At 42.5% G+C, this 26,668-nt stretch overlaps 1 protein-coding gene across 4 annotated transcripts in view; it reads left to right on the forward strand.

Moving 5' to 3' along the window:
• Nucleotides 1-24,416, forward strand: part of PAX8 (paired box 8) — a 30,743-nt gene extending 6,327 nt beyond the window's left edge. The window contains exons 2-12 of one of the 4 annotated variants that reach the window (XM_083179810.1): nt 5,590-5,640; nt 6,583-6,748; nt 7,943-8,140; nt 9,845-9,927; nt 11,738-11,863; nt 12,559-12,734; nt 15,702-15,807; nt 17,832-18,020; nt 18,331-18,429; nt 21,393-21,482; nt 23,174-24,416. In XM_083179810.1, coding sequence (XP_083035936.1) covers nt 5,590-5,640; nt 6,583-6,748; nt 7,943-8,140; nt 9,845-9,927; nt 11,738-11,863; nt 12,559-12,734; nt 15,702-15,807; nt 17,832-18,020; nt 18,331-18,429; nt 21,393-21,482; nt 23,174-23,250 — 1,361 coding nt within the window. In that variant the 3' untranslated portion in view covers nt 23,251-24,416. The remainder of the gene's footprint in view (nt 1-5,589; nt 5,641-6,582; nt 6,749-7,942; nt 8,141-9,844; nt 9,928-11,737; nt 11,864-12,558; nt 12,735-15,701; nt 15,808-17,831; nt 18,021-18,330; nt 18,430-21,392; nt 21,483-23,173) is intronic. The other 3 variants (XM_083179811.1, XM_083179812.1, XM_083179813.1) reach the window with 3 other exon arrangements.
• Nucleotides 24,417-26,668: the final 2,252 nt, after the last annotated feature.

A 26,668-nucleotide genomic window follows, 5' to 3' on the forward strand; every position in this document is an offset into this window, starting at 1 on the left:
CTACAGCAGAAACAAAGCATATTGTTTTACTGCATATCCAGATCACAAGAGTGGATGGGATGCCATTATTCTCCACTTTCTGTGTTTATACGTTATTATTATTTATTATTACATTTTATTTTTAGGGCACCACAAGTGTTTTGCAGCGCCGTACATATGGATATTTATTTTTTATTTATTTATTACCAGTTTCTTATATAGCGCACACAGATTCCGCAGCGCTTTACAAAGAATATTTGAACATTCACATCAGTCCCTGCCCCAGTGGAGCTTACAATCTATATTCCCTATCACATGTAAATGTTACATCTGCCCCACCTGCAGTGTACAAGGTTTTGTCCATTTGCGAAGGAATTTGCCTTTGCGAGTGAACCAGAATAAGGACCATAGTGCATACAGTTAGGGCTGTGGTGATAATCAAACATAAGACCTCAGTGCTGTAAGGCAATAATACTAACAATTACACCAACAGACAGTATATAGCATAAGACAGTATAACAGTGCATGAAAAGACATGACCCCTAAAGGACTCTCTCCTCGCAGACTTATAATCTAATTAGACAAAGATGAATACAGAGATACTATATTAGGTAGTCATTTGTGTTAGTTACTGTCTTCTACTTCTTCTTCATAATAATAATAATAATAATAATAATAATAATAATAATAATAATAATGTACTGCGTGGCCTGCAGTACTTGCCCAGCAGAATTCTGCGGTTGCATTTGCTTATATGGATGATTCCTAAAGGTGCCATAATTAGATATATCAGTGTCTGTCCTCGATATATATGCTTAGTATAACAAGGCAGAGGCTGATAATAGGACAGAAGGGCTTATTACACATACAGGGATATTTAATAATCTTAATATAAGCAGATCATTATTGTGGATACAGTAAGAAGACACAGATAATATGATTGCTTCTCATTTTCTGTACCTGACACGATGTGAGTTACACACTCGGTTTGGATATATTACTGCATTAGTAATGTTGTGTAGACTCCTCACTCACTGGGAACGACACTAAGACCAGCGCATGTAGAGATTAGAGAACGAGCTCAAGCTGAAACTTTCCTCTCTATATTTAATTAATACACGACTATGGCGGCTCATAATTTTTGTATTTAAAGTCCTGATTCATATATTTTGCTACCAATGAGATGAAACATTCTCCAATACTGTTTTATTTTATCTATAGAAACTGCGGCTGAAATGCAGTATTTAGAGGAACTTCCAGAACTTGCCCTCATGCCAAAGGAGCTATGTCACATAGAACCTGTCCTTACATCAGAGGCTCTATGTCACCAGTGACACATATAGAACATGTCCTTACACCAGAGGAGCTATGTCAGCAGTGACACATATAGAACATGTCCTTACATCAGAGGCACTATGTCACCAGTGACACATATAGTATATATCCTTACACCAGAGGAGCTATGTCACCACTGACATATATAGAACTTGTCCTTACACCAGAGTAGCTATGTCACCAGTGACACATATATAATTTGTCCTTACACCAGAGGAGCTATGTCCCCAGTGACAGATATAGAACTTGTCTTTACACCAGAGGAGCTATGTCCCCAGGGACAGATATAGTACTTGTGCTTACACCAGAGGAGCTATGTCACCAGTGGCACACATAGAACTTGTCCTTACACCAGAGGAGCTATGTCACCAGTGGCACACATAGAACTTGTCCTTACACCAGAGGAACTATGGGGGTTATTCTGATTCACTGGCAGAAGCAAATTCCTTTTCGAATGGACAAAACCATGTGCACTGCAGGGGGGGCAGATGTAACATGTGCAGAGAGAATTAGATTTGGGTGAGTTATATTGTTTCTGTGCAGGGAAAATACTTACTGCTTTTTTTACACTGCAATATAGACTTCACTTTGATGTACAAACCCCACCCAAATCTAATTCTCTCTGCACAAGTTACATCTGCCCCCCCCCCCCCCCTGCAGTGCACATGGTTTTATGCATTTGAGAAGGAATTTGCCTCTGCGATTGAATCAGCATAAGGGCCTATGTCGCCAGTGACACATATATAACTTGTCCTTACACCAGAGGAGCTATGCCCCCAGTGACACATATATAACTTGTCCTTACACCAGAGGAGCTATGCCCCCAGTGACACATATATATATTGTCCTTACACCAGAGGAGCTATGTCACCAGTGACACATATAGAATTTGTTCTTACACCAGATGAACTATGTCACCAATAACACATATGGAACATATCCTTACACCAGAGGAGCTATGTCACCAGTAACATATATGGAACATATCCTTACACCAGAGGCTCTATGTCACCAGTAACAAATTTAGAACATGTCCTTGCACCAGAGGAGCTATGTCACCAATAACACACATGGAACATATCCTTACACCAGAGGAGCTATGTCACCAGTAACATATATAGAACTTGTCCTTACACCAGAGGAGCTATGTCACCAGTAACACATATGGAACATATCCTTACACCAGAGGCTCTATGTCAACAGTAACAAATTTAGAACATGTCCTTGCACCAGAGGAGCTATGTCACCAGTAACACATATAGAACTTGTCCTTACATCAGAGGCACTATGAGACCAGTAACACATATAGAACATGTCCTTGCACCAGAGGAGCTATGTCACCAGTGACACATACATAGAACTTACCATTACACAGAACCTGCATTTACACCTTATACTGGGGATATGACAAATGTCATACACAAAATCTATCTTTAAACCATATATTGGAGTTATGACACCAGCGATACACAGAACCTGTCTTTATATCATACGCAGTTTGGGCATTTTCTGTTGTGTCACTAGTAACTCACATAAGAAGGACGCTATAATCCAGATGTTAACGAAATGCTTGAACCAGTCTGTTTTATGCAAATACCAGTCACACGAGAGCAACATCTGGAGTCTGAGAATCTTAAATAATTTTGGTCCAGCAATCTCTGCAATAACTGCGAAAAGACAGAAGAAGATAAACTCCAGTGATTTCATCCTTTTTCTCCTATATGGGGAAAAGTCTGATAGTAAATATAGTAGTATTTGAAATTCCATACTATATAAATCAATTACAAAACAGAGATATATTTTAATGACATCAATCTATTCTTATGCAGATTAGCAGTTTTAAATGCACTGCAACATCTGCCATGGCAGTAGTACTTGGTGTTAGACAAAGTTATACTGAGCCTGGCTACACAGTTGTGCCCTGAGCCTGGCTCCGGAGTGACCTTCTGTACAGGGGATAAACTGTTGTACATTATAATGGCTATAAATGGGTGACAGTGATGTCATCAGCTGCAATGCTGGTACTCACACTGCCTAGTATAACACTGTTAATGTATTGCAAATGATTCCTTGCATCACACAATAAGTTTTTTACATAGTAATATTATTTATTTAATACCGAAACAGTATCTGCCATATTTATCTTGTAATATTCCCTGAGGTATCCGGATTTCATGTACTAATGACCCATTCCCCATTATCACATAGCTGTGATACCTAAATCATACAGGAACTTTTCATACAGTAAAAATTGGCTTTCTAAATACACCCCAAATAATACACTCATAAACCAATCTATCTATCTGACGAGGCTGCATAAATCTATGCTCACAACCATATTTCCCTCAAGATGATCTGCATCAGATATAGGGCCAGATACACTAAGCCAGTGGTTCCCAAACTGTGTGCCTAGGCACCCTGGGGTGCCTCAGGACACTTGCAGGGGTGCCTTGGGTTGGTGGACCAGGATCAATTCATATTATTTATGGTCAATGTACCAGGCAAAACTAGTGCTGGTGGCTGCCAATCATAATATATGTGGACAAACAGAAGCAAATCCTGTCCCTCACCAGATAACTGTGACCTATAAACACAATGCACTTCATTTAATATTTTGTTACTGAATTTCTCGATAAGAAGCATTTGGCCTAGGGGTGCCTTGAAAATATTTTGATGCTCTAGGGTGCCGTGATTCAAAAAGTTTGGGAACCACTGCACTAAGCTTCAAAGGTGATAGAATGGAGAGTGATAAACAATAAACCAATCAGCTCCTACCTGACATTTTTCAAACACAGTCTGTCGCATGGCAGGCAGGAGCTGATTGGCTGGCTGTTTATCACTCCCCATTTTATCACTTTTGAAGCTTAGTGCATCTGGCCCATAATATAAAGAATTGATGCATATTTCCCGTGTGATGTCTAAATACTGCGATTGACACATGACAAATACTATTCTCTATATTCTCTATTCTCTGTATTTTTGATGTTGGATATAAGAAGAGTGTTCTGTTTTGACAGCTGTCACCTCTGTATATTCTGTGGCATTCTAAAGGCAGATGTAGTTTACTGCTTAACTTCAGTTTATAATATCTGGCGCAATTGCAGATTTGGAATATATATATATATATATATATATATATATATATATATATATATATATATATATATATATATATATATATATATATATAGTGAGCCAAGGAAACCTCCCAGATATTAAATATTGACATAAAAAGTCATAGTAAATGCTTTTCATTTTAGAACGTAATGTAATGGGGCATGAAATCCAGTTTATTTTCAATTGGTTTTGAATATGGTATCGTCCAAGATGGTGGCCTTCATTCATGATACACATCTGTAATCGATTTCTGAAGTTTGAAGAATTGTGTACTAAAATACAGAATAGCACTTACAGTACCATGCCGGTTCTGGCAACCTTTAAATCTGGGAGGATTTTCTGCCTCACCCTGTACATTAGTGTATAATATTGGTACTTGTACTTGATTGCTGAAGCAAAGTATTGTGCTGTAGAGAACAATATGATTTGCTTCAATGACTATATATATATCTATCAAATTTTTTTAATAAAAGATAAAACAATAACAACACATTAACATTACTAAGGTATTACTGGCTGGAATAAATGGAATCTCCTTATTATTGTAGTTATATATATATATATATATATATATATATATATATATATATAAGCTCTTCGGGCCCCTCCTTTATCAGCTTCTGCACTTGTTGTAATAATAATAATAATAATTAATAATTGTTGACTCTTTATGAGTCTTGATGCATCTCATCCAGAATAATTGTACCTATAGAATGTAAGCTTGCGAGCAGGGCCTTCCTACTGTTTTGACTGTAATAACCATCCTGCTTGTTTTATCTCTGTTTCCAATTGTAATAAGCACAAAGGATTTGTTGAACTATACAAGAACCTGTTAATAAATAAATAATTGTTATATTTCCCCCCCCCCATACAATAAGCTATTACAGGCAATGCTAGAAATGTGTACCAGGGTCTCCCATCATTCATTGGACCAGATGCACTAAGCTTCAGAAGTGATAAAATGGAGTGATAAACAACCAACCAATCAGCTCCTGCCTGACACTTTTCACAGTCTGTGTCAAAGCACATAGGAGCTGATTGGTTGGTTATCACTGTCCATTTTATCACGTTTGAAGCTTAGTACATCTGGTCCATTGTCTCTTGTTAATGCAACTTCCACTAAGTTTTGCTGTTTCTAAACAGTTTGTTTGTCCACAGAGCTCATCACAGAGAGAGGCTGCTCGGGACCTGCCAGCTCACTACATATAGGTAAGCATATTAATCCACTATGCAACATACACAGCTCTATCAAGTACCTGTACTTAGACACTCATGGACAGTAAAGCAAGACAACAAACACAGCCCTCATCTTTTCCCACAGAGACTTGTGCAGCTTATGACTAAAATACTGGTTACAAATATCTGGGTTATTATTACACCGGGATATGTTGGTAAATGAGGTCAGAAGATAAATGCATACCACCATTATTAGCTTGAGGTGCAGTCATCTTCAGCTTGACCAAGCCATGCCCAAGTTCTTGGGAATATATGTGGCCTCATACTGAGAAGCATGACCGTGTACTGGCAGCTCTCAGAGGGGGTAAACTTGTCATTCATAGAGAGAGTATAATAATGATCTAAATAATAACACATCAGAAATTCTAATAATGTGGTTTCCTACAGAGCATAATATCACTATATAATAATAATAATAATAATAATAATCCATTATGCTTTATAAAATATAGTAGTAATGACATAACACAATGAATAATATGATTATTTAATATATAATAATATCAATATTTATATTCATTGATCTATCTTGGAATTATGTAAACCCTTGTCAATATGGATTAATATGAATTAGTGCCTTAACACAGTGGTTCTCAAACTTGGTCCTCAGGACCGCCCCAACAGTTCACGTTTTCCAGGTCACCCGGCAGCTGCACAGGTGCACTCATTATTCACTGACACATTTTATAAGATCCGCAGGTGGGGCTAATTACTTCCCTTGTGATTCTGTGTGGAGACCTGGAAAACGTGAGCGGTTGGGGGGTCCCGAGGACCGAGGTTGAGAGCCACTGCTTTAGCACATCGCAGTTGGATGTTAAAGCCAATCCCTGTAATATTATATATATATATATATATATATACACACACATACTTTACCTGTGTAACTCCTTTAAGAAGGTTTTTGTGTCCATACAGGTCATGGTGGTCTAAACCAACTAGGTGGGGCATTTGTAAACGGGCGTCCCCTACCAGAGGTAGTGAGGCAGCGCATCGTGGACCTGGCGCACCAAGGTGTACGTCCCTGCGACATCTCCCGGCAACTGAGGGTCAGCCACGGATGTGTGAGCAAGATCCTGGGCAGGTAAGGAGCCAGAAAAGCAGGCACTGAGCAGGGGCCGGGCAGGGGTCACATCGTTACATCAGGGGTCACATTGTTACATGTCTACTTGAATCTGCTTGAGATAGGAGATTTTATATTATAGATGGACCTAATATTTCAGTTGCCTCATTTCCATTTCCTCTTTCTGCTTCTGACACATCAGTATCACAGAGCTATCATTAGTAATAATGACTCCAACCCAGTTCCCATATTCCCTGAATTCTCTGCAACTTTACATTTCAAAAGGTTGTGTTACAGTGGCAGAATAACGGCCCATATCGTCAGTGTTTTCCCTGAACTCCCGGGCAAATTATATTAAGCAAACACACTGACCGATAATCGGTAAACGATATTGTTCAGTGATGTCACCGGGACACTCTGCACATGCAGGTCGTTGGCTAAACAGCCAAATATAAGCCCCTTTCTAAACGATATCTTTACAATACCCTCCAGTGCGTATGGGCCTTAATGTAATGGCTGCACAGGGCCGCAAACTACTTTTAGCGCCTTATAAATAAAATGTAGTTATAAAAATAATAAATATATAGGCAGGAAAGATGCCGGCTGGCTCTTGGTTTTGCATCATAACACAGCAGCATTCTCCGGCGGATCTGCTGTATTCCTTTGTGATCAATGTACGAAGTATCTCGCACTAGTATACATCACACGCAGTTATTCCCTCTCCTGTCACTGGAGAGCGGCTGCTCTAAGACCAATGAGCTAGAACGTTATAGTTCTGCAAACTGCCTGGATGGGCGCATCGTACTGCTATTCCCTTCTGTTATATACAGTATCAGGATTGTTTTGCACCGGGCTTGTTATACTAAGTTTATGTGATGTTTAAGTGTTTATTGCTGGTTTCGGACTTCATAGGCTGTACCTATCCCTTTGTAAAATTGTCTATCTGGCCAATACATTCAGTATAGCTTTATATAATACACCATATGCACATATTACAGGTAACCTAGCTATATAAGCTTCTAATAGATTAGAATACACACCAGTTGCTTTAATGCTTGCTATGTGTCAGCCATACTAATATAGGTTACAGTGATAAAACCCTACTGTATATATTACCCACCTTCCCATGTCTGTGAGTAGCGCTGCTTAGTAAGAAACCTGGGTTAGGGAAGATCCTGGTTCTGGGTAATTATATCTCATTTTGTATTGGAGTAGGTACTATGAGACAGGCAGTATCCGTCCTGGGGTCATCGGTGGTTCCAAGCCCAAAGTTGCCACCCCCAAAGTGGTAGAGAAGATTGGAGATTATAAAAGACAAAACCCCACCATGTTCGCCTGGGAAATCAGGGACCGGCTGCTGGCAGAGGGTGTGTGTGACAATGACACGGTGCCCAGCGTCAGTTCTATCAACAGGTATGTCGTGTCACTGATCCAAATGGGTATTTGTCTTAGGATTTAATGATACAGTATGTGGGCCAGATTCACCAAGCTTCAAAAAGCGATGAAGTGGAGGGTGATGAACAAACAGCCAATCAGCTCATAACTGTGATTTTTTAACCCGATCTATAACATGGCAGTTAGGAGCTGATTGGCTGGTTGTTTATCACTCTCCATTTTATCTCTTTTTAAAGCCTGGTGCATCTGGCCCAATGTGTCTAAATGGAGGGCGTCAATGTACTGTAAATTGTACTTGTTATATAGGCGTCAAGTGTCACCGATGCTATATAGTCCTTTACTGCATGTCACCTCCTACACCGGCTAACTGTTAAAGAACTACAAGTGATAGCATGCCTTGCAGATGGAGATCCATACGTTTTTCACCTCAGATGTAAAGGTGTATAGTGATTAAAATGAAGAGACAAGCACGGCATGCTGGGAATTTTAGTTCAACAACAGCTGGCAAACCACATGACCAATTCTATAACGCTCCTTATTGACAAAAAGATCACCAAGGTCACCTGCCGGCTATAGGGAACCTTTACACTAGTCTCTCACAACAATGTCCTCAAGGCCCACTAACAGCCCAGGTTTGAACCTTTTACAGTCCAAATTTTTTTTTTTTATTGAAACAGTCTGGTTTAAATGTTTACATTAATTGTAATTTTTTATTAATTAAAAAATGGTCTACATTGAATGTTGAACGATGTTAATATGTTCTTATTTTAAAGCCCCTTAGCATTATATGTACCATTGTTTTATGTCATTTCTTGGAAGCTTTCAGTTAATCTGATTCACACTAGTAAGATTTATCGTCAGATCTGGCTGGTTGAAACGAAAACATGGTTATGGATGAGTGACAGTTTGTCAGTTTTCCAGCATTTCCAAGAAAATGGTCAACTGTCATCCATAACCATGTTTTTGTTCCAACCAGACAGATCTGCAGATAAATCTGCGTGTGTATGGCCACCTTTACACCTGTGCTTTATAAATATTGGGCTAATTCTGAGTCACATCTGCTGGTTTAGTGCTCACTCTAGCCCCCTGCACCAAATCAGTGAGGGAGGCATATTTTAATTTTAACCCCTGCACTGGCATTTCTGAGAATTTTCTGGGCTAAACTATAGTGCCCAGTTTGGCAAACCTGGACAATTCTTGGGATTGCCACGGTCTGTCTCTTAGTGCTGGGCAGCGCCGCTGAGCTGAAATCTGAACTTAGCTTCAGCCACTGCCTGGCTCCGGCTGTGTGGCCCCGCCTCCTTCCCCCCCGGCTGTGTGCGGCGTGGCTTGCTAAAGTCAAGCCACTGTCCGGCACCCAGTGGGGAGTGCTCCCTAAAAAACCTCACCACTGTAGGAGTTAAAGGACAACATTTTAGACATGATAAGGGAAATTTACTAAGACAGGATTTTTATTTGACATGGGATGTTGCTATGGGCAACCAATCAGATACTGTCTATTATCTTCTAGAAGATGCTAAATAAATAAGAAGTAGATTGTGATTGGTTAGTAAATTAATGCATCACTTCAGCTATTGTATGCACTGTTGGTGCTTGCGTACTATGGTGCGTGAGCAGTTTGATGATGTCCGCAGGATCCATCTGCATGCGCACTAGTGTTTGACTGTGTACAGTTATGCTACTACGCCTCTAAGTCCCCACTTCTCCCTGTCTCATTGGCAGAATAATCCGAACCAAGGTCCAGCAGCTCTTTAACCTGCCTATGGAGGGCTGCGTGAAGTCGCTCAGCCCCGGACACACTCTGAGTAAGTGATGACAGGCACGCACAGTTGGACTTCTGTAATATATTATGGCACACGATGCGCACTGACTAACCTATAGCATCCACTGCACTTCTAATTAGTTTCTAAAGCAGTTTATAAAATTAAATAAATATCTGAGTTTGCTGTTTAATGTTACAGTAATTTGTGCTGATGTCATATTTTTAGAAAATAATATTCAGGGCCAGATGCACTAAGCTTCAATAAACTGGAGAGTGATAGACAGCCAGCCAATCAGCTCCTACCTGCCATGTTACAGGCTGTGTTTGAAAAATGTCAGGCAGGCGCTGATTGGTTGGTTATTTATCACTTTCCAGTTTATCACTTTTGAGGCTTGATACATCCAGCCCTCAGTATGTTATGTAATCTGTGTGAGGGGCCTGACACTATTTACCTGTATACTAACCTGTATACTTTGCGCTATGAAATAACACTCAGATTTTCAGGCTTCTGACTGATACGTAGAGTTATGAACAATACAATGAAACAAACTTCAGCAGTAAAGACAGATCATGTTGGGAGGGGTATGGGTAAAAACCGGACATGGACAAAACCCCCGGACCGCCGGACATCAAAATCTGCAGTCCGGAGCTTGTAGGGCCTGGTCCGGGGGTGTCCCGTCCGGGGGGTGTCCTGCCTGTGACGCCTGTCACCAGGGAGTGGAGGAGGGGGAGAATACAGCCTCCCTGTATGGTCCGGGCATGTAGCAAAAACCGGATGGTCCGGACTGTAATCTCCCCTTCCCCATGTCCCTGATGAAAGCTATCACAGGGACGCCCCCAGACAAGACACCCACCGGACGGGACACCCTCCTGACCGGACCCTACAAGCTCCGGACTGCAGATTTTGATTCCTGTCCGGGTGTCCGGGGTTTAGTCCGGGTCCGGTTTTTACATTGTCCCTGTTGGGAGTTGTAGTGTATGTCTGCATATTGCAATATTATGATCATGCACAGTAATCAGGTCATGCTGGGACGTGTAGTGCCCTATGTCTGTATAGAGCAGGGCTGGGCAACAGTGGCCCTCCAGATGTTGATGAACTACACATCCCAGGATGCTTTGCATTAGTTTTGCTATATGGCCATGCTGAAACTGATGCAAGGCCGCTGTTGCCCAGCCCTGGTATAGAGTAAATAGAATTGTATTATGACCAAGCACAGTGGTTAGGTCATGATGGGAGTGTAGTGCCCTATGCCATATGTCTGTATAGAGTGAATGGGCAGGTCATGTTAAGTCATACCCAGAGAGGGGGGGGGGGGGGTGACGTCACCAAGCCCCACCCCCATGCCACTCATACGCGTCCATTCGCTGGTCTGTGGATTGGGGTGTGGGCTAAAATGATGTGAAATTACCTGCAAAATCTGGCACTTGATGCAGTGGGGGCGATGTGGGAGACTTTCCCACCTCCCTCTGGGAACAGGATGGGGACACGATTTTTGAGAGCCTCACAGCCATTCTGGGAGGGTAGTGTAATAGGATTTTAGGTAAAATATCCTGTACCAAAACATTTTGTGCACAAGTGTTTACTGACCACTGGAGGAATCACGTTGGTTTTATAAAAGGGGTATATTTACTAAAACTTCTAAAAATGAACAGAGGTGATATTTCCCATAGCAACCAGATTCTGTAATTTTCTCGGTTCCAATAGAGAAACGAGAGACAAAATCTGATTGGTTGCTATGGGCCCAATCACCTCTTTTCATTCTTAGAAGGTTTAGTAACCCGTAAGTGTGTGTTCTAGACATGGCTAGTTGTGGAAGGAACGGTGTATTAATAAGATTTGCTGTTTCTTACAGTTCCAAGTTCAGCAGTGACACCCCCCGAATCTCCGCACTCTGACTCTCTAGGGTCACCTTACTCAATCAGTGGCCTGTTAGGGATTGCTCAGCCGAGTACGGATGGGAAACGCAAACTGGATGACAGTGAGTGGAGTCCTCTGATATATACACTGTAATGGGCCTATCAAGTGTAAACAAATAAAATGGTGATTGGGAAAATCATGACCGGGGAAGAAATTATTAGATGTACACTGAACCCATGGAGGAGAGCTCTGCAGATATAGGTGTTGGTGTAGTGTGTCCCCTACAGTACATGTGTCACATTCAGACTGCAGGCTGAACCAACATTACTGGGAATGTAATATAGCAATTCACAATGCTATATAACAGTGTTTCAGAGACACACAAACAGACACTAGACATGTATATAGATGATTATAAGTCATCAGATACAGGGCCAGATTTTCTAAGCTTCAAAAGTGATAAAATGGAGAGTGATAAACAGCCAGCCAATCAGCTCCTACCTGCCATGTCACAGACTGTGTTTGAAAAATGTCAGACAGGAGCTGATTGGCTGGCTGTTTATCGCTCTCCATTTTATCACTTTTGAAGCTTAGAAAATCTGTCCCACAGTATGTAGATATTATTGTTCCGGATAAGACAGGTGAATATTATTGGTATAGAATAGCAATCAGACAATGCATGAGAGTGTAGTTGTTATAGAACAGTGATAATATAAGGCAGGTAGATCCTTTTCATATTAGTGACTGGCTCCATCTAGTAGATGGTAACTGACTCTCAGACAGGGCGGAAATAACACCTCAGTTCATTGCCCACAGGTGATCAGGACAGCTGCAGACTCAGCATTGACTCTCAGGGCAGCGGAGGACTGAGCCGGAAACAGATGCGGACACAGGCTTACATTCAGCACCCACTGGACGGGCTGGAGTGCCACTTCCAGAGGCAACACTTTCCTGACTCCTACTCCTCCTCCAGTCACAGCAAAGCTGATCAAGTGAGTACCACTGCTGAGTGTGCGTCTAATGTGTGCGACACTGGGGTTCATTGTCAGGAGTTTCAGGCATCAGTACATTTAGAAGAAGATCTATCATTAAAAATAATATATCACCCTTCGACATGCCGCTCACATGCAGCGCTGCTGGGGGAAAATGTTTATGATTAGATCTTGGACTAGCACCAAAATCGACCCGGAGACTGAGATTTCAGGTGTACACAAGTGGCCATCTCCTCTAGCTGTTATGACAGCATCCACTGACATTTAAAATACTCAAAGCTTATTCTGGCTACTGCTCTGGGCCTAAAAATGTCAGGGTGGGGTGGTCTGATGGAGGGGCCCCTGCTCTTCTTAATCCAGCACATGCTGCTGTGTGCCGGGCTCCAGTGTGGCCAGGGAGATGCTTAAAGTACTTTTTGCCCTGTATTTTATTCTCAGTGTACATGACCACACCTCCCACAAATAGGACACACCCCTTGAAAAGTACCTGGCCCCGGCCAGGCTCTCTACTGCCCTAGGCATATCAGTAAACTATACAGCATGATGGATGATGTCAGGCGAGCACAAAAAAGGGCCACCCCTAGGTTCCTCTCTCTGTTAAACATGTATTGGCTGGGAACAGAACAAAGAGAAATTGGTCTGTTTCTGAGGCTAGATCATTTACCTATGGACTTCGGGTGAGGCTTAGTTGTTTTATAATCGTGTTAAGTTTATTTTATTCTATGCTTAGGCCAGTAGCACCCAAACTGTGTGCCTAAGCACCCCAGGGGTGCCCCGAGGCTCTTAATGAGGTGCATTGGGTTGTGGTCCAGAACCAAATACAATTATTTATGCTTAAAGTGATCGGCAAAACCAGTGCTAGTGGATGCCAATCATAAAACATAAAGGATGTCAAGCAAGCACAATTTACTTAATTTAACATTTTCCAAATCTATAGGTAAAAATGTATTAACCTGGGGGTGATGGGAATACAATGCTAATGCTCTAGGGCACTGTAATCCCCCAAAATATGTGAATAATTTGCTTTGGCCAATGCTACATTCTGTGACGCTCCCTTGTATCTTTTTGCCCCTCGATTTCTCTCATCATTTAAGGCCTAAATGAACTACGATACAATGGCCCTTATTCAGATCTGATTGCAGTAGAAATGTGTTCTCAAAATGGGCAAAGCCATGCTGCACTGCTAGTGAGGCAGATGTAATAAGTGCAGAGAGAGTTAAATTTGGGTGGGATGTGTTGAAACTGGAATCTAAATTGCAGTGTAAAAATAATGCAGCCAGTATTTACCCTGCACAGAAACAAACTAACTCACACAAATCTTACTCTCTCTGCACATGTTACATCTGCCCCACCTGCAGTGCACATGGTTTTGCCCATTTTGAGAACAAATTTGTATCTTAATTAATGGCCTATATCACATCTCACAGTGCTATACTCTGTTTCCAGTTTGCTGATATATGTCAACTTAAGAAAGGGCATTTGCGGTTTATAATCAAAACTTGGAGTGCAGTGTCCTATATCTTGCACTGCGTCTACTCTATCCTGACACCATTGAAAAAATATTGGATGCTGGATTGCCCATTTCCTCTCTCTCGCTATCTTTCTCTATATACATATATGAGTGCTGGGCAACAACTACAATTTTTAATAGCGATTCATCGCATGAAATTTTGGCAATTAATCACATTGTTAGGTACAGAAGTGCCGCTTACCTACAATCTCGTTACCAAGAGTTCCATGCTCATTGGCAGGGGGGATTACATGCATGTTTCCAAGGAAGATTGCATGCTCATTTCCATAGGGGGTCCATGCTTGTTGCCAGGGGGGGAATACATGCTTGCTGCCATAGGGGGTTAAATGCTCATTGCCCATGGAGAAATAAATCTTTTAATTGAGGGGGGTGGGGGGTTTCAGCACACGGAGGAGCAGAGTCTCTGACAGCATTAGAGACCCAGTGCCCCTCCAAAGATGGCCACCGCAGCAAAGGAAATAGCTGCTAAAAGTGCAGGAGTACTTCTAGCATGTAATTTTTGGAGGGGTGCAGGGTCTCTGTAATGCTGTCAGAGACTTTGCGCTACTGCTCCCCCCCCACAGTTAACAGTATTAAAAAATGTATTCGCCATTAAAGTGCTGCTGAGTTAACGCGATATTAACGCACCCAGCACTGATGTATCATCTATAGATATATATATATGTCTAGTGTCTCTTTCTCTCGCACACATGCACAAACATAGAGGCAGGCTAGCTTTCTAAGCATTTGCTTTGAGTGAGCTTACTGGTATATACAGGTTGAGTATCCCCTATCCGAAATGCTCAGGACCGCGAGCATTTCGGATAGGGGAATTTTCCGGTTTTTGGAATATTTTTTTGCAGCCATACTTACCTGTCCCCTGATGGTCCCCGGGCGTCCCTCGGCATCCGCGCAGTCCCCTCGCGTCCACAGCAGGCCTCCGGCATCTTCTCCTGGTCTCCAGCCGTCCCAGGAATGCATTGCGCGAGTGTGCGTGTGCACCGGTGACGTCACCGGCGCGCGCACACTCGCGCAATGCATTCCTGGGACCGCTGGAGACCCTGGAGAAGATGCCGGAGGCCTGCTGTGGACGCCCGGGGACTTGGTAAGTATGAAAAGAGGGTTAGGGGTTAAAAAAAATAAATACCAAAAAATTCGAATGATTCCAAAAACCACGGTTTTTGGAATAATTCGGATAAGGGATGTCCGGATACCGGATACTCAACCTGTAATTCTGTTTCACACACGTGCACAAATGTGCTATCAATACGAATTGCCGTATTTTCGGGATAGTAAATGTCAAAAATAAGTGTATTTCTGGATATAAATACACCTATTTTTTACAAATTTCCTTTAGTAAATTTCCCCCATAATGGCAATAGAGGGAATTGTCTGTATTTTCTTAAATGTATCAGTGAAAACATTTGTAATGACCATGATCTTTCTGTCTGTTTCAGGCGCTTTACCCGCTGCCACTTCTGAACAATACAATGGATGATGGAAAATCAGCGCTAACCTCTTCCAGAAACCTCTCCGCACACCAAGGGTACTCTCATCTGTCAGGTAGGTGGACTGGCCGAGAAGTGGGATGTTTTAGGTCCATCTGGGAATCAATGAGTGCAACAAATGTCACCATGAATCTTCATACAACTTAGAAGGAAGGCTAGTCTAAGCTCCACTGTTAGTGTATGCAGGGGCGGTTCACTGCCCAAACTTACAGTATTTAGTATTTCCGTATTCCTGCCTGCATTCAAAATAGTCACTATGTGAAATTTACCAGGCCCGCTACTACACCTGTTATCTTGGGTCCTCTATAGAGGTGTCCTGCTGCAGCGACACTGAAGGGGGCGTAGCCATGAGTTTGGGGGCGTGGCTTCTCTTTGGCAGGTTCAGTACTTTATACTGGCCCCCAGCCCTCCTCAATCCCTTTTAAAGGGAAGTTCAGTAAATACATAGGTTAGATCCACACCTGGATCTTTAATAGAAATATGTTTGACAACTGAAGCAATGTAAGGACTTTCTAATCATCTCCTATAGATAAAAGATATTTAAAGGCCATATGGGACCAGACCTATAAATATATATACATGTAAATTATTATTATTATTTTTTGGTACTTGTGTATTATAGCGGCGCCCATCGCATCGTATACCATAACGCATGCGATGGTATGATTTCGTGCCATAGTATGCAATTTGAAAATTGTATGCCATTGTACAAGGCATACAATGCCATACGATGCGATGCGATTAAACATTGTATAAGCACCCTAATGGGTGCTTATACAATATTAAGCACCCTAATGGGTGCTTACAATGTTAAATGCACCCCCACGCCACCCCCCCACTATAAACGTGAACCCGAAGCGTGGCGAGCGCAGCGAGCCCGCGAGGGGTGGCGGTACGCGTCCTACGACCTTTTCATACCCCCACTATCCACGTTGGCGTGGAGTTGAGAATAGAAAGTGTGGCGAGCGCAGCGAGCCACTGAGCCCGAAGCGTGGCGAGGCTTCACAGGTGTCCGCGTGGTGAGCCACGCCAGGGGACGCGGACACCTGTGAAGCCCGCCTGGGGATGCGGATACCTGTGAAGGTATCCGCGTCCCCTCGCTGCGCTCGCCACACTTTCTATTCTCAACTCCACGCCGACGTGGATAGTGGGGGTATGAAAAGGTCGTAGGACGCGTACCGCCGCCCCTCGTGGGCTCGCTGCGCTCGCCACGCTTCGAGTTCACGTTTATGGGGGGGGGGTGGCGTGGGGGTGCATTTAACATTGTAAGCACCCATTAGGGTGCTCAAAAGCACCCTTTAGGGTGCTTATACGATTTTTCATCGCATAGGGGGTCAAAATCGAATCGCATCGCATGCCATCGGGTACATGGCATGCGATTCGGTCATCGTACGATGCTGAAATCGGGCGCCGCCAAAATACACAAGTACCTATTTTTTTTAATGCATGTTGCAGACATTCAGAACATGTGGTTTCTATGCATCGCTTATTATTATATCCTTTGCAAATGTATATCACTTTAAGAAGTAGATGTACTAGGCCAATCAGCACCTCGCTGCCATGTTATAGGCTCCGATGTGCTCGTCCCCCGTAATACCCATCGGAATATCGACTGTCAGGGGCGCATACCACGCTCTTGCCAAGTACTGCCAGATTTGTGAAAGAACAACATGGCGGCTTTCATAACTCATCAGTGTGAACTACAGAGCAAATATAAATCAATATAAAGATAAAACCAATTTATCACTTGCATGTACTTCCATTATCTGGGGTAAAGTTACTAATATGGGTATTCTATTAAAGATGGGATGTTTCCCGTAGCAACCCATCAGATTCAATCTTTTAACTTCGATAGAACTCCCATCTTAGTAAATTTACCCCTTTGCCTCATAAGGGAGAATTTACTAAAGCTTCTAAAAATGAAAAGAGGTGATGTTTCCCATAGCAACCAGTCAGATTCTGTCTTTCATTTTGTAGGATGCAAGGGAAGCTTTAGTAAATGAACCCCATAATTTGTCCAACACATATCACTTTTTTTTCTTGATTTAAAAGATCCATCTTCATTTCATTCCACTGTAGAGCTCTCATCATACTCCGTTAAGCAAGAGGTATCCGACAGTTCCAGTGCTAGCTCCACCCCTCCATCATTATGTAGCCCCTCCTTTCTGGACCTGCAACCAATCTGTTCAGCAGCTACTGCCCCAACCTTCAGTGCCTTTTCGCATGCGGCCTCTATCTATGGACAGTTCACCAGCCAAGCTGTTACAGGTACGGTAACAGGCGTCTAAAGATGCTACTGAGGGGCCTGTAGTTGGTGACAACTGTTGCGCTCAGCTATAGAGCATGCACAGTGCTAAAAAATTATAAGATCCTTTGGCCAACTGGACATGCTATAGGTGTATCTCTGCCTCAGCCCCATTCCGGTCAGTGTGTTATGGAAACAATAGAAGGGTATATCCTGAATTATTAGGGAATTTAGCTATAACATGTGCATTTGGGAATCTACCAGAATATTCTAGACAGGCAATGGCTGGAATATGCAATGCCAATATAACACTGTCTCTCCATTCCTTCGTAGGGCGTGACGTTGTAGGATCTACGCTGCCAGGCTACCCTCCACACATACCCAGTGGCCAAGGAAACTACGCCTCGTCTGCCATTGCTGGCATGGTAGCGGGTACGATATGGGTCCTTGTCTCTTGTATCATTTTCCTATAAGACAGAAAAGTGGTGGTTACGTAAATGTCTATTAAACCACATACCAGTGATGGCTAACCTTTACACTCCAGCTGTTGAACTACACATCCCAGCATGCCCTGCTACAGTTTTACTATTTGGCCATGCTAAAACTGATGCAAGGCATGCTGGGATGTGTAGATCAACAACAGCTGGAGTGTCAAGATTAGCCATTACTGCTCTAGACAATTCACACCAGGAGCGATATCTTTTAACGATATCATTGGCGCTCCTGAGTCAACGATATAGCACATACACAACGATATTGTTAATGAAAGTGCAACAATAAATACTGGTCTTCTGCCCCATACACACTAGCCGTTATGCTCGATCAGTGTACACAATGAACAGTGGGGTAGATTTATTAAGCTCAGGAAGTGATAAAGTGTCTGGTTTTTATCACCGGCCAATCAGCTCCTACCTGTAATTTTTCAAACCAAGCCTGTAACTTCACAGTTAGCAGCTGATTGGACGGTGATAAAAAACAGACACTTTATCACTTCACTGAGCTTAATAAATGTGCCCCAGTATCGGTAAATGATATTGTCAGTGATGTCATGGGGACCTGCTGTACATGCATTGTAGCCAAACTGATCTGCATGTTCAGCAGATGAGGGGGTTGTTAATGATACGGAGTGTACACATTAGATGAGAATATATAAGATATGCAGTTAACAGGGATGGCAGCAGAGGACTGGGGCAGTGGCATAGATGTGGGCAATGTCTGCATGGATGTCTGAAGCTGGATTTGCCATCACTTTCCATGCGACTCAGAATACAGCCAGATGTTTTATAAGGATCTCTGATTTCTGGATGCATCCAGGATTTGCTTGAAGCGTGTCGCAGAATCAGGCCCTTTATATTTAATTTTGCACCTCAGTTATTCTAAATTCCTTTACTGTATTAAAGTCAAATTTGGGAGCCTGTCCCCATGGGGATATTATGGGCACAACATAGGTGTCAAGTCAAGCGAGGTAGACTACAAATGATAAATTGAGATATGTTTTTGGTGTTGGTGACCCCAGGTGACCTTTGCAGGTACATTTAAATGAAAAAGAAAATGCAGAGCATCAGTTCCCCCACCCACTCAGCTCGCAGCTCCGGAACCTGCTGAGCCAGCGTGTTACTGTGTTACCACGGAGACGCGCTTAATGCAGCGTTAAAAATATAAAGTACTTATTCCCCCCTCCCCAGCCACACACACCCGCACGCACACCCTCCTTCCTCCCCTGGACCGTGAAATGAGATTGGTCAAGATAAATAAAAAAGAGCAGTTATATTTTAACTGTGTGTGCAAGAGATGGATTTGTTCCCAACACCCAGTGATCTGCATGTCCGTACAAGCGCAGAGAGGACAAATCATCTCCTTATCCCCAAATAACACATCCTGTGCCCTTTTACTCCGAGTTACATCGCTTATTATAAATAATGTCAGAAACTATGCAATTGCTCTGTATTTTAGGTATAGCTTCGTCCCAGATAATGTATGTGTTGTTTGTGTGTTAATATTTGTATCAGATACCGGTATGTAGCTTTGGGGTCCTTGTGACAATAAGGGGGCTAGGAAAGGCAGGATAATCTCTGACAATATCCAGGCGATCATGCCAAGACACCACACATATGTTGTTAATGCTTATATTTCACATTAAGGGGGTTATTTATCAAAGTTTGGATAGAGAAAACATTGGGGCAGATATATTAAGAACTGTGAAGAGATAAAGTGGAGATAAACTAGAAGGAGATAATGCACTAGCCAATCAGCTGTGTTTGAAAAATTACAGTTGGGAGTTGATTGGCTGCTGCATTTTCACCTTCTACTTTATCTCTTCGCCAGGCTTAATACATCTGCCCATTGTGAGATAAAAAGTACTAACCAATACGCTCTTAATTTATATGTTAAAGGCTGTTGGAAAAATGACAGTTGATTGGTTAGTACTTACAGTTTTATCTCTTACCAAGCTTTGATTAATACGCCCTAAATATAAACATGCTGTTATTTTATAAATCATTACATAACCTGTAATACTGAGGCTTGCAGCGGTCAGCAAATGCCTGTATCATATATTACCTTTTATTAATCGTCAGTTTCAAATAATAACGTTTTATTGCAAATTTTCTTTTGTATTGGGATTGGACAATTAGCATAGATTGCTTATTAACAATTTAAATTTAAGATGTAATTGAAGCAATAAAATGCAGAGCAGTGCTAATGCCAGACACTATCCCCCTGAAACTGAGCCAGAACATCTTGTGGACAAAAGATTTCTCACATTCCGATCCACACAGAACCCTTGTTTGGTCTGTTACGTATAACGGGTAGCATTTCACATAGTCATTCACTCAGCATCCCCTACATCAGGGATGGGGAACCTTCGGCCCTCAAGCTGTTGTAGAACTACACATCCCAACATGCCCTGCAACAGTTTTGCCAAATAGCAAAACTGTAGCAAGGCATGCTGATATGTGTAGTTCAAAAACAGCTGGAGGACCAAAGGTTCCCCATCCCTGCCCTAAATACTGCACTTTATTAAACTAACCCCATAAACTAGGATGGGACAGACTCCTTGGTTAAGCAGCCATTTAATGAAATGATGGTAAGGTTATGGATCCATAGCAGGTCTGGAATCCATCTGATAATAGCTAGTATAGGTATAGCCGGACTGTAAATAAACTAGATAGAGGAACGTATATAAGCTGCCAGATCTGCGTAGCTGTAAGGTCACCGTTTACTCTGTGTAATAATTCCCAGCACACCGGCAGAGGGTCTGCACCAGCATGGCTGTATCTGTGCAGGCGGGTAAGGCGCTATGAGTGAGATATTAGCAGTGCAGATTCATAGCTCTGGTTAAGGTGAGATGTTCCCCCCCGCTGTGTCATTTGACCTGACAGTTCTTGTTTTCTCAGCAGGAAGCGATTACACTGGTAATGCATACAGCCACGGGGCCTACGCAGCGTACGGAGACAGTTGGCGGTTCCCCGGCTCCAGCCTTCTTAGTAAGTACATGAGAAAATGGGTTTTGCAGAGCATTCATTCACAAAAAAAAAATAATAATAATAAAAAAAAAAAAAATAATATATATATATATATATATATATATATATATATATATATATATATATATATATTCAAATTTTTCCCTGTACACCTCCCTTTCCCGGGGACATCCAAAGCACCTGGCCTGCTTCATGGAGCATCACTGGTTACATCTAGAGGCAGTAACTGATGAAGCAAAATTACAGATATGTCTCCTCTCAGCTTTGTTTGGGAGCAATGGCTTGATTGCTATATGCGCCCATATATTATCAGATTTTGTTTCCACCAGATAGATTGAGCAGATAAATCTTTAGGTGTGTACCCAGCATGTCATGTGTAATCAGGAATGATTTGAGAAGGGCTGAGTTCGCATTAGATGAGCTCATTTAGGATAACCAAGTCTCTATATGCAACTATAATTCCTTCAGTCCACTTTATTTACCCGTACACAATTCCATAACACATAGCTATAATTTATGCAGTGATATGCCATACCAATGACTCTCAACCCTGTTCCTAAAAGGTCAGACTCTGCCACTAAATATGTGCAAGAAAATGATTGCGTTGCCTTCAAATTCAGTGCCTGAGATAGTACACAAACCTTGTTACGTGTACAAAAAAAAGATATGTGTGTATTTCATGTGTTCACACATGGGTCCCATCCTCAAAATATCTCATTAAGGACCGGATGCACTAAGCTTGAAAAGTGATAAAATGGAGAGTGATAAACTACCAGCCAATCAGCTCCCATCTTTCATGTCACAGGCTGTGTTAGAAAAGTAATAGTCAGGAGTTGATTGGTTGGTGGTTTATCACTCTCCATTTTATCACTTTTCAAGGTTAAGTACATCTTGCCCTTAAATATAAAAATATTCAGAAATATGGAATAATTTATTTATTAACAGTTTCTTATATAGCGCACACATATTCCGCAGCGCTTTTCAGAGAATATTTGAACATTCACATCAGTCCCTGCCCCAGTGGAGCTTACAATCTATATTCCCTACCACATGTACACGCACACACAGACATTCGAAGGTTTATTTTGTTGGAAGCCAATTAACCTGCCTGTATATTTTTGGATTGTGGGAGGAAACCAGAGTACCCGGAGTAAACCCACGCAAGCACTGGGAGAATATACAAACTCTGCACAGTTAGGGCCATGGAGGGGATCGAACCCATGACCTCAGCGCTGTGAGGCAGTAATGCCAACCACTACACCATCTGTGAATAATCCGTTTTTTAAAATGCTTCTGGTTCTGAGGATTTTGGATAAAGGATATGTAACCTGTATTATCAGTGCACAAGCAGGGATTTCCCGAATACCTGGACTGTTGGGGGCCTTGAGGTCCGCATTTGGAAACCACTGTTCTATGCTTTATAAAGGCAAGGCAAGAAGTGTGGGCAACCTGTGGCTTTACATGTGCTGCATGCTGGGATTTGTAGTTCTGCAACTCCAGGTGAACCACAGGTTGCAGTCTGCTTTAAAGGCAACACACTGGCTCAAGACACAATAGTCAGCAAGTCCTTTCCCACACTGTTCAGAAAAAGTTGATGTGTGCTATTGTTGTGATATTAAATTGCTTTGTTATCAGTTGACTTATTAATGACATAATAGTTAACAGGTATCTCCCTCCTCTTCATTTCCCAGCTTCTCCCTACTACTACAGCTCCACTGCAAGGACTGCTCCCCCTCCAACAACTGCCGGGACATATGACCTTCTGTAGTTTCCATGGACACTGCCCTCCCAGCACCTTCCACAACACAGCCTAGCCCTGGAAAGGCAGCCGGACAGCTATATTTCTATGGAAACAGTCAATATGTCAGGGTGGAGTCATCAACTTTAATAACGTGGACTGTATATTAGCCATACATGAAAACTAGACCAAAACAAAAGGAGGGAACAGAAATTGATGTATGCTGTATTTTCCCTTTACTTCATAGATTGATGATGCTTAAATTATCATAAACATACTGTTATGGATGTTGAATACCCAGCAATACAACAGTATCAAGCAAGTTTTGGCATTGGATTTAGCCTTCCAAACCGCCGGAGTGAATACAGCACCAATGCACATATTACACATAGCATAAGGTGTTCCCCGATATAAAAGTTAATGAGGGTTTGCATTGCAAGTTCTTTTATGCAGGTTGCATAAACATGAGATAAATGGGTGTAGTTACTAAGTCTTGGTAGAGATAAAATGGACGGAGGTGAAATACCAACCAGATCCTGTCAATGTCCAAACACAGCCTGTAGCAGTTCAGTAAAGAGCTGATTGGCTGGGACCGTATCTCTGTCTACTTCATTATCTATGGTGCATACACACTTCACTAGCAGTCAACCACCGTGGAAAGTGGTTCACTCCGCTAGTAAAACAGGCCAATGGCGATGATGCGGGTGTGCACATACGTGCACTCCACATGGCCATACACAGATTTTGAGCTCAAAACGTGAAAAATTACTTTGAGCTCAAAATAAAGTGGAGAGAGATAAAATATCAACCAATCAGCTTCTGTCATTTTACAGGCTACATTTGAAAAATTGGAGCCATTGCTTAATAACTCTCCCCCACGGTGAGATTACTTGTGTATCTCTATAGACAAAATTTATACACTCATCTGCATTATATAAAAATTATCCCACTTACCAACAAATACGGTGTAATACCATGTGTACTCTGTGTATATGGATTACACACACACTGTTACTTACCTCACTAGGGTTGGACATAGTCTGTGCTTCACTCTACAATAAACATTGGATCCCAGAGTGGAGTTTAGTACTGAAGCGCTGTTGTGTCACCAACCTGACAGGATGCATGGACACGCCTGCAGGAGCACGGATATAGGCACAGCTGGACTTTTTCAACTGAAACCGTTGATGTAAATACCTGAGCTATAAACACAATGTACATAAATTATTTGTAAATTAAAGTATTTTAAATAAATAACCGTGACCCAATATGATTCTTGGACTTAGTGCATAAAGCGGCACACATGAGTCTTCAGGAGTACAGACCAATGGGATGCTTGCTTGTGTTACAGGGTTGTTTGGCCACAACAAGAAGTCTGGATGTAAGTGATAGGGATTATATGGTGTCCCAAGAAGGACAATGTGGTGTATTGCAACATGTTCCTGTTTCCTCCAGTGAACCCAGTTACTAACATCCTGTGCACGAGTACAGAGTATTCCCTGTAAGACAGGCAGCGGTATAGGTCCACATGCATTGGGTCCACCACTGAAGGATAACATGGCTTGGGTGGACATGGCTAAGGTGGCCAGGGTTGGAAGGTCGACATTGGCTAGGTCAACATGAGTTTTCCAAATATTTTTGAGCCGACAGGCGGTATTTCATGCCCTACCATCTACTAAGGCAGGTACGGGAAACCTTTGGCCCTCCAGCTGTTGTGGAACTACACCTCCCAGCATGCCTTGTTACAGTTTTGCTATGTGGCCATGCTACAGCTGTTGCAGGGCATGCTGGGAGGTGTAGATCAACAACAGCTGGAGGGCCGAAGGTTCCCCATCCCTGCACTAGGGCATGGAGGGAGAATAGCACAGTGTGCCTGAAGCATGGCGAGAGGACGCGGTACACTTTGACAGCGTCTATGTTGACATTCGGGACAAAAAAAAGTGTGAAAAAATCATGTCGACCTTTTGACTGTCGACCTAGCCATTGTTGCCCTAATACTTGTGTTGACCTTCCAACCCTGTCCATTTTAGCCATGTTGACCTTCTCTGGTCGACCCAATGACCCATACCCCATGCAGCAGCCATAGGAGGTTGTGCTGTCCATTGCTGGCAGTGTCTCGGACTAGGGTGTTACAGCACTTCTAGACACTGCAGGGTTTATTACTAAGATGGGAGTTCTATTGCAGATGGGATGTTGGTATGGGCAGCCAATCAGATTCTATCATCTTCTAGAAGGCGCTAAATAGAAAAGAATATGATTGGTTGCTATGAGCAACATCCCATCTTCATAAATAATCCCCTGCTTGTTATAGTCATTTATTGGCCAGCACCTTCACCAGCAGGGCGATGGCCTTTAGCTGGCCATACACTAGGGTGACTCCTCCCCTTGGAGAAGTCCCCTGCGATCCTGCTTAATCCACCCAGGAAGGATTGCATGCGACATATCGGATACGGTCCATTTGCATGCGATCCCAGCCAAGCCAATGCTGCAGATTGCTTCTGTAGCCGCCCCAACTCACAGGCTCCATGACGATGCGCACGGAACATGCATCGCACCAGACCTGCTGTGGAATACATGAAATTTGGATGCTTTTTATGTGTTTGTTCGCATAAAAAGTGTCCAAATTGCATGTATATCATCTGAGTCTATGGGCACCTCTATATATGAACTCCTTCCCTCAGCACATCCTGTGTCATCACCTGGAGAGCACTGGCCTTTAACCTCTTTTGCATTGGCAGCTTTCCTAACATCAGAGCAGACCATTAGCTGCTAATAATGAATAGGCTCTGGGTAATATACAAAACTAGTTAAAAGCCCATCAAAATGACGGCTCCTACCTCCAATCTCTGTCTTCACAGCTCCCTCTGTCCATATCCAGCAAGTGTGAAACAGATCATTTTGCTTTCACTTTCTGTTAAGGAGTAATTTGGTCTGTTGAGTGGCCCCTAGTGGTATTTCACCTCAGAGGTTAGTATTTAACACACACACACACACACACACACACACACACACACACACACACACACACACACACACACACACACACACACACACACACACATAAAATCTAGATAGATATACACACACACACAGAAATCTATATACACAGTAATATACTGTATAGAGTGGCTATGCTACCACCTCTCCTACAGCTTATGGGGCCCATTTATACAAACAATATTTTCGGGTATTTCCAGGATTTAGCCACCAATGATAAGTATTCAGTATCTTGCTTATTTTGAATTTCAAAGACTGAACATCAGCTACTGAGGATGGCAGTGGCCTATTGTAGTCTATGGGCAAGCTGCTACACATTGCGGATGTAGGACCAGAACCCTCTGCCAGAAATGGTCATTATGCGTGTGCGGTCTGCGGGACAGCACACACTCCCAGCAGCACACTGAACACATTATAGGGGATAGGCTTCAGGGGAAGCCAGTGTCCCTGC

The sequence above is a fragment of the Crinia signifera genome, chromosome 4 (assembly GCF_055691185.1).
Source record: "Crinia signifera chromosome 4, ASM5569118v1, whole genome shotgun sequence".
Taxonomy (NCBI): domain Eukaryota; kingdom Metazoa; phylum Chordata; class Amphibia; order Anura; family Myobatrachidae; genus Crinia; species Crinia signifera.